Here is a 10,016-nt window from a genome sequence, read left to right as displayed (position 1 = left end):
CTTGTCAATCCGGGGGATTAATGGCCAATAGCAACCTGAGCAGCAATGATGTGGGAACCTGTAGGGCTCCAGTGATCTGCCACTGCTGCTGCTAGGATGCTACAAGGGAGAAAGGGGGATTCTTTTCCTACTTTCAAGGGGAGGTAATTTGCTGAGAACAAGGGGCAGGCTTTGCAAAGTATAAATACTGCGACTTCAATAGCACATCCCTATCTGATGTGAAACTCTTAGCAGGAAGAATTGACAAAGATCTCTAACGAGGGGAGATTGAGTGGGGTTTTCTGTCTGCTCAGCCCCTTGATGTCTCCTTATTGAGCTTCCAGGGACCCTGGAAGGAAGATCTGCCAGGTTATTATCCGCGGCCATGGAAGAACTTACTGCTTTTGTGTCCAAGTCGTTTGATCAGAAGATAAAGGAGAAAAAAGAGATGATCACTTACCGGGAGGTGCTGGAGAGCGGGCCGGCCCGCGGGAAGGAGCCGGGCTGCGGCGGGGATGCGGTGCGGGAGGACGGGATGCCGCTGGCCAGGGGGGCAGGGGGGGGAGGCGGCGGCGGAGGAGGAGGAGGTGGTAACAGATCGCCAGTCCTGGAGCTCGAACTCACCGCCGACAGGATCAGGGACCCCGGGAGCCCCAAACTTACAGAGGGTAACTACTAGCCTCCTCTCTATACACCCACACACACTGACCATGTGCAAAACTAACTGCAGCTCACTGACTCTGTGATGATTGGGTCAGCAACTAACTGATGCTGCCCGTGTTATGTCCTGTGCTAGTGACAGAGCTCTATCTATCTATCTATCTATCTATCTATCTATCTATCTATCTATCTATCTGTCTGTCTGTCTGTCTGTCTGTCTGTCTGTCTGTCTGTCTGTCTGTCTGTCTGTCTGTCTGTCTGTCTGTCTGTCTATCTATCTATCTATCTATCTATCTATCTATCTATCTATCTGTCTGTCTATCTGTCTAATCTATCTATCTACAGTATGTATCTGTGCAATACAAAAAACTAACTGCAGCTCACTGACTATGTGATGACTGTGTCAGCAACTAACTGACGCTGCCCGTGTTATGCTGTGTGCTAGTGACAGAGCTATATCTATCTATCTATCTATCTATCTATCTATCTAATCTAATCTATCTGTCTAATCTATCTATCTACACAGTATTTATCTGTTCAATACAAACAACTAATTGCAGCTCACTGACTGTGTGATGACTGTGTCAGCAACTAACTGACGCTGCCCGTGTTATGCTGTGTGCTAGTGACAGAGCTATATCTATCTATCTATCTATCTATCTATCTATCTATCTATCTATCTATCTATCTATCTCATATCTCTAATAATGTGCAAGGGAGCAAACTAACTGCAACTCACTGACTGTGTGATTGTGTCAGCAACTAACTGCTACAGCCTGCTGCTGCCCATGTTATGTCGTGTGTCAGTTACAGCTCTCTATCTATCTATCTATCTATCTATCTATCTATCTATCTATCTATCTATCTATCTATCTATCTATCTATCTATCTAGCTAGCTAGCTAGCTAGCTAGCTAGCTATATGTAATAATGTGCAAGGGAGTAAACTAACTGCAGCCTACTGACTGTGTTATGATTGTGTCAGCAACTAACTGCTGCTGCCCATGCTATGTCATGTGCTAATGACAGATATCTAACTGCAGCTCACTGACTGTGTGATGAATCTGTCACTAACTAACTGCTGCTGTCCAATATATATATATATATATATATATATATATATATATATATATATATATATATATATATATAATTTTTTTTTTTTTTATTAAAGTTCCCCAGTGGACTTCTCAGATACACACAACCCATCCACAGAACAGCCCTGTATCCAGGCAGCAGCATGAATGGAACGATCAGATCCACGCCATGCATTATTTACTATGCCATATGTGCAGGGGGGACACACATGTCCGCTGAGTGCACTACCACACAACTCTCCTATCACTCATACAAGACTTCTCTACAGGCAAGCATCAGTTAAAAGTGGGGTGAAATCAATGCAATCCACCATAGCCCAGGGTCACCTCTCCAGCAGCAGCAGCAGAGTTCCCCCACCTCCATTGATCAGAGGAGAGAGCCCCTGGCTGAGCCCTGACCACAAGTGAACTTTAATTCTATTACTAACACGGTAATATCGTTCCTTCTGTCCTGCGGTTGTAGGCTGTGAAAGCAGCAATCAGAGCTGACAAGCTTCTCAGCATTCCCAGCCCTGGCTGTGTAACTGCAGACACTTCCCTGCTATGACTGCCATCCGCACATGCCAAATCACAGCCAACTTTACCTACTTCTAGTATTATTATTGTCGCTAGTATAGTATTATTATTAGTTTTATGAATATTTCAGTAAAAGCAATATCTGCAGACCACCTTCATCATCTGACAAGACAGAATCACAGCAGTCTGTGCTCTGTAAGCAGAAATGGCAACAAGATGCAGTTATCAAGATTGTATTTATTTTATTACAACAAATTCCCCTAAATGTAGCTTAACATGACATGCAGCTTGGTGTGAATGTCGGTCTCTTATTAATTATACTAATGTAATTCCAAATCTCACTACAGATAATACTTGTAATAATAGTGGGATATATATATATATATATATATATATATATATATATATATATATATATATATATATATATATATATATATATATATATATATATATATATATATGTATATATATATATATATACACGTGTGTGTGTGTGTAAATTTATATTATTATTCTTTCTGCATGGGATGTATGTGTGTTTCCAGTAGACAATGCTGCAGTATCTATGAAATTCATGGAGGGACAGATGACAGAGAAGTGATCTCCAGATTGCCCTCCTGGTATTTGTTTAATCAAATCGGGTCAGCATGGTGTTATTTGAATGTCTGCACTGGCATGGTGGCAGGCGCGGATGTAATCAGTGGACCTGTTTATTTCTGTTTATCTCAGACCTTTGTTCAAATAAGAAATGCTTGGCACATCGGAACTGAGCTGAGAGCAGCTCCCGGAAATCATTTCCTAAACAAATTGGCCGAGCGACGAGCCGCACACGTCCTGGCACACGTGCCCCGCTGCCTCTGTGCCACCTCTGTGCCCGCCGTGCAGTGTGTGTGCTGCCCTGCCTGCCCCGCTGGGCGCACACCGCCTCACTGATGATGGGCATATACTTTATTGTATACTTTATATTTACAATGTAACTTTCAGGACAGGGTGACTGTTTGCTGGGGCTTAGCAGATCAGATACAATTTAGTACATCGGCTCCTCTTGTGTGGATTTACGCCTGGCACACACTTTCAATTATGATTGGCCAACCATTGACCAATTCTACCCCCTCCATGTAATATGAGGATTTAATCATAGTATTCAGTATATTTTGACCCACTTACTACATAGAGGTGATGGAATTGCTCAATGGCTGGCCAATCATAATTGAAAGTTTGTAACAGGCTTTAGTTTCTAGTGTAGATTCAAGTCCTGGATAGCTTTTCAGATGCTATTTATTTGTCCTCGGGTTACATTTAATTAGGGATATCTGCCCTTCTCACGTGGGGAAAGCTGTGTGGATTGAATTTGGAATAATGGTCCAGATCATGTCTCAGGCCATCATTGAGAGGAGATGACTCTGGGATGAGGGATGCTGAGAGGTCAGCTCTGCTCTGTCTAGGTGTGACAGAGGTGTCCTTGGTCCTTGCAAGCAGCTAGTTATTTTGGATTTCTTCTATTTGGATTTTAGCAAGGGCATAACGTGATTGAGCTCGCCTTGTTTGTGACAATGTTATTTGTGAGTAAACGAATTAGTGAGGGGCAGCCAATGTGCAGAGAGATGACAGCAGGGCATGGAGGGGGGAGAGAGGATATAATCTCGTGTAGGGGAGTGTCACCTGGGCTCACCAATGTCTCTTGTGTGTGCAGTGTCCCCAGACATGAAGGAGAGGAAAGAGGACATGAAGGTGCTGGAGGAAGAAAGCCAAACTAAGATCAAGCAGAGAAGGAGCCGGACTAATTTCACTCTGGAGCAGCTGAACGAGTTGGAGAGGCTGTTTGATGAGACCCACTACCCTGATGCCTTCATGCGGGAGGAGCTGAGCCAGAGGCTGGGGCTGTCAGAGGCCAGAGTGCAGGTACTGATCTCCTGGCCTACTCTCTGCTACCCCCCAACATCTCTACCCCTTCTCATCATACTTCCGGGAATTAGCCATCACTTCATCCTTCCCAAACACCTGGGCATCTATCACACCAGAACACCTCCATTTCCAGCAGGTCTCCATCTACTTCATCTGCCGGTACCTGCAAAGTGTGCTCTGCTGCATCAGCATCCCTCTTACCTCCAGGGGCTTTATCAGAAAACAGATGTGTCGTAGAAATCCCACAATGAGTTGCATAATAATAACGATTAAAAGAATAATAATAATAATATCCTAATAGTTTGCACTTTTGCAATAGTGATTTATTTTTGCAGCAGCTAAACTAGCGCTTTACTTGTGTTAATAAAACGCAACAATTACGCATATAAACCGCGTAAACTGCTACAAACTGCGACAATTTCTCCTGCACAATGTGAGATAGACCTTCACATGCTTATATTGTCTGGGTATATAAAGCACTGTTATTTTCCATGTGAGCACAAGGAGGGGGTCATAGTGTAATGGATACAGGCGGGATGTGGGGGCTGCGAGGGGCACCATCTGCAGAACATCTCTTCTGGGGTTTCACGACTGAAGCTGGGAGACTCCATCCCAAATGCTCAACCTAAATCCACCACTGGCTGCCAAACCGGCAACTTGTGCCTTTCAGAGATAATATATTTATGAGACCCTTTATGTACTATGAGAACCGTCTATTATCTCTCTCTATGTATCGATCTATTATATATCTATATGTTATATCTGTATCATCTATCTAGCTTTTTGTTATTAATATCTTTCTTTCTTCCTATCTATCTATCTATCTATCTATCTATCTATCTATCTATCTATCTATCTATCTATCTATCTATCTATCTATCATCTATCTAATCATCCATCTATCATCTATCTACCCATCTATCACCTATTTTAATTGCTGTGGTGCCTCCATGTATGTGTGTATGCTATAATTATTATTAGTTGCTAATCGGTATCCCCATCGGTGCTGCTGCACTTGGGTCTTGTGCTGCATGCTGGCAGATTCAGTTATAGGCAGCTTTTAGCATCCTGGAAGGACAAGTCCTGAAAACTCCATTAAATTCCAGCCTGTGTTTCCACTGCGTGTTTTCCCCCCTTTAATTTCTCCGGAATAATTCTTCATATCAGATGTTCAGAGTGTTCTCTGAGGGAGCCAATGAGATTATCATAATAATGAGACAATTATGCGGCGTGTTTTATTGTTTAATGCACAGAGGAACAGGCTAAACTTCTTTGTAGCTGGGCTTTTATGACACGTAATTATCCCAAATTCGCCACTCATTAAATGTCCTGGTGTTAAAGCTGATTGATATTACCGAGTGGCTTCTGTTCATTTATAGAAAGTATAAAATTGCAGCAATATGAAATTACAGTTACATAAAACATTAGCATACACGAGACGGTATATATATATAGTATTATTATATTACTGATGTTTGTGTATGTATCTCTGCTTGTGTGTTCGTGTATATATATATATATATATATATATATATATATATATATATATATATATATATATATATATATATATATATATATATGTTTACATGTGTATATATGTACATATATTGGTAAGTTTAATAATTAATTAGGCTCTTTTATCCAGGTTTGGTTCCAAAACCGAAGAGCGAAATGTAGAAAGCAAGAAAATCAGCTCCATAAAGGTACATTTGGACTATTCATCGAATATTTTAAGATTGTATGTGGTATTTTAGGTTTGAGTAGCTTTGGTTCGTTGCGCAGCACAGATTGCAAGGAATTCACGACATGTAGTGTGCGAATGGCTGGTCCTTGCTGTGTGAGTAGCTTCAGTATGTGAGAAGTGGAGAATATACTGTGGAGGGTGGACTGTGTGAGTAACCCTTCACTGCCTGAGAGGTGCTGGATCAATGCTAGCAGTTGACATGGATACAAGTACTGTCAATAGCAGGGCAGGGCTGTGTAATCTGGCAGACCTTAGCTGGTACAGGTGCTTGCTATTCTGCACATCTCATCTCCATCTTTCTGATATTCGCAGGGGTTCTTATAGGAGCAGGCAGCCAGTTTGAAGCTTGTCGTGTAGCACCTTATGTCAACGTGGGCGCCTTGAGGATGCCATTTCAGCAGGCAAGTAACATCACATCCAGCTTTGTTTGATACTGTCACCTGTGCATGGATTTTGTTTGTTGCCATCAACGAGGCAGCTCTGCAGATGTAGAATAAATTGTGTGCATAGCACAGAAGCTGCCTGAACAGGACGGTTTCAGGAGATAGGAAGGACAGGACCTGGCTATACCCATTCAGTGTTTATATAATGACTGCACTGAAAGCATGCTGATTAATATTTCATAATGTGAGTACTCTGTGTACACGAGGCTCGATTATAGAGACAATGACATCACTGCATCTCCCCCACTCACAAAATATCTCTATAAGGAGATGTACATGGATACATGCAGGCTGCAATGACAGGGCACAAACTTCCTTGCTAGTGATTTCATGGAGCAGTGTGCTTGCCCTACAATGCATCCTCACTAATAGATCTGTAATTATTAGCCTGCTCAGCCCATCTGCTATAGTTAGCCTAACAGATCATCACTAAAACCAGTTTAATGTTTTTTTCACTATATTCAGAAGTATTTTTTTTTCTCACTAGATCAATGCTTATGTAGGTGCAATAAGGTTATTGATTCAATAACTCAGGAGACCAATAAAGGCAATCAGCTTTTATTTTTAAATATTTGCAAATCTATATAAGAGTTTAAATCAAGAGTTGTTTATTTTTCTTATTTGCTGTTTTTATTTGAACTGGATATGGTGGTTAATGTAGTTAAACAGAAATCTCCAATGCGTACAGTAGTTATAGATATTAAAGAAAAGCAATATTGGTTCTCCTAGCAATCTTAATAAATAATTACAAATATATTACAAAATATTTAAAAATACACAGTCGATAAATTTAAAAAATATTAACATTTTAGAAGATGTAATGCATTAAAATAGTAAAGTATTTTTGAAGCAATAGGTTACTTTTTTCTTAAGTAAAAAAAATTAGCTGTAAATACTCCATCCATTAAACAGTGATGAAAATAATAACAATAATAATATTAATAGCATTTTATTAAATATTAATAAAATAAGTCTAGAATAGAACTGATTCTGATTGAATAATTAAAAATGTGAATTATCATTCTATTTTAATATACTCTTACTTATAAAGTATTTAAAATATGTAGTAGTGCAGGTGGTATGATATAAAATAAATATAGTATATAAGAGTTGCTCTTGCCCTAATTAGTCTTTTTTTCACAAGATTTTTTTTAAATGTTATTTTCTTGATGGGCACAGGCAAATGTCAACCCCCAAGGCAGCAATGGATTAGTGATTTGTTCTGCATGTACCTCTGATAGATTGTGGTTGTGTTAATGGTTTGTTGTTATTTTTTTTTTCCTTCTTGTGGCTCTTGCCTGCTTGCCTGCAATATTATTTGTAGGATAGTCATTGCAACATGCCATCCTTGTCCTTCCAGGTTCAGGCACAGTTGCAGCTGGACAGTGCAGTGGCACACGCTCATCATCACCTCCACCCTCATCTGACAGCACACGCCCCGTATATGATGTTTCCTGCTCCACCCTTCGGTCTCCCATTGGCAACACTTGCAGCGGAAACAGCGACGGCTGCGTCAGTAGTGGCTGCTGCTGCGGCTGCCAAAACTTCCAGCAAGAACTCAAGCATTGCAGACCTCAGACTGAAAGCCAAAAAACACGCAGCTGCACTGGGGCTGTGACTGGCACTACCTGGGTCCCTAGACTATGGGGCCCAGGGACACTATCATCCGTAGCTTCTTTTTATTTATGGCCTGGAGTCCCAGACCCAACCAAAATCCTCTGCCCTTTTCAAGTCTACAAGGAATCCAAAAAGACATAAAAAAACTGTTGAAGAGGCCTGGGCAGTCTTGAAAATGTATGCTTCTGATTATTGTGTTAACTAAGGCATTGGTCCATTAAATGGTATCACTACCTATGGAATACCTTCCACATTCTGGGACCAATATGGCTACTAAGACGCTCTATGAAAGGACAGACCACAGAGAAAGAGTGCTTATTATATTTGGTAAATACTCTATAAACTAGAATTTTTTTATGCTGGGGTGTGTGTGCTGGGGGAGGATTGGGAAGCCAAACACACATTTTTTTGCTACAGAACTTGAAAGGGGGGAAAAAAAGAATTAAGTGGACGATGGGGGGACAAAAATAGATTTGATCTATTATCGGTGGGGAGGGAATAAGACGCTTGGACATTCCCAGGTTTTGACACTGACCCTTTTGTGCAAAGTTCACTTTAATACGAGAAATATGACAAGAGAGGCGGGCCCTCCTTGCGTATATTCTTCTGGATTCGCCAACACCTCCGGAAGATTGATTAGAATAAAAACAAAATAAAGACTATTTCTTTGCTGATTTCTAAAAAGCAAAATGTACAGATAACTGCTAAAGATTCCTGGTTTGCATGTTTTTGCATTTCACGGTCGTTATCTTCCTTGCACTTCCCACCCAATTTCAGTACAATATTCTACAAATAAGATACAACATCTGACTTTTTTAATTCATCCTCACAGCAACATAAACCGATTGGATCTATAGAACGCTCATTTAACTGTTTATGTCAAACACGTTCTTCCATAGCATTTTAGGTCAAATATACAGATAGATGCAAAGGCCGGTATATAAAAGGTTAAAACCTTTTTATTTCTGTTTCCTGTACACATTAGTCCATACAATTCTAAGGGGAGATATATTTTCACATGACATTCGCCAGGAGTGTACTGTATTAAAGATAATATTTAATGCACATCCCATGCTAGCCCTTGGCTACATGTAAAATATGTTAATACACATGAACAAAATTTATTTTGGTTACATTGTGAATGGATAGGTCCTTGTTAGCGGTTTTCATTTCATGAGAGGTGTATCCTATTACAGTATCGTGCGATCTTCATTTTGAAATTCCTATAGATATTTAATGTGGACATGGCAATTGTGATTGCAGTTTGCTAGCAAACACAATATGGAGATTCTGGACATTAATGGTGACCATTACCTGGAAAAAAAAGCTCTCCTATAAATGAACTTCAATGGGCGGGCTGTGTAACTATTTGTTCTCCATGAAAACAAGTTATTTATATATTCCATTTTTTTTTCTCCAGTGTGCGTTTTAAGTTATTTTATGGTTTGTATGTTATTGCTACATTACATTTGATGTTGGTACAATATATTTTGAAAAAAAAAAGAAAAATCACTCAGGTTTTATTTCCTCTTTGTTAAACCACTTTTTGGCTGCAAAATTTCCAATACAAAACTTGGCAAAACTGAATTAAAATGCTAGTTTTTTCTTTCTGTTTTGGTGCTTTGATACAATTAAATGACGATGGTCCTATTTCATTTATTCCTACTTTAACAAATGTCATTAATAACAGAAGTAGTGGGAAAGGCCTAAGGAACGTTTTTTTTTTAAGGTTACTTAACGTCAGTTTGTTCTCAGCTTTCTTAAAAGCAGACTGTGCTGGAGTTTTGTTACAAGGAAGAACAATGTAAAAAGGTTTCAGTTTTAATGGAAGGAAATCTGTTAGTAAGAGGAAAAAGAAAATGCAAACTGGAGGGAAAAGAATATGGAGGCTATTTAAATGTTCTGTGTTCACTTTCAACAAGCATTCAGCCAGTGAAGTCAGAACATCTGCATTCATGTTTTGGATCAGTGATTCATGGATTGCTAAGGCTGGGACCACACTTGTTCATGCGAAAAAACAAAAGTGTGATTTTCTGCATGTGATTTTTTT

General features: G+C 39.9%; 1 protein-coding gene across 1 annotated transcript; it reads left to right on the top strand.

Annotated features, from left to right (window-relative positions):
• Positions 1 to 237: 237 nt before the first annotated feature.
• SHOX2 (SHOX homeobox 2) lies at positions 238 to 9,334 on the top strand. Its single transcript, XM_068279275.1, has 5 exons — positions 238 to 647; positions 3,948 to 4,156; positions 5,808 to 5,865; positions 6,219 to 6,307; positions 7,674 to 9,334. The coding sequence occupies exons 1-5, from the start codon at positions 365 to 367 to the stop codon at positions 7,965 to 7,967; spliced, it is 933 nt and encodes a 310-aa protein (XP_068135376.1). The 5' UTR covers positions 238 to 364; the 3' UTR covers positions 7,968 to 9,334.
• Positions 9,335 to 10,016: the final 682 nt, after the last annotated feature.

The sequence above is a fragment of the Hyperolius riggenbachi genome, chromosome 4 (assembly GCF_040937935.1).
Source record: "Hyperolius riggenbachi isolate aHypRig1 chromosome 4, aHypRig1.pri, whole genome shotgun sequence".
In the NCBI taxonomy this organism is placed as follows: Eukaryota; Metazoa; Chordata; class Amphibia; order Anura; family Hyperoliidae; genus Hyperolius; species Hyperolius riggenbachi.
The sequence above is the reverse complement of the archived record's forward strand: the minus strand, read 5'-3'. Positions and strand labels throughout refer to the sequence as shown.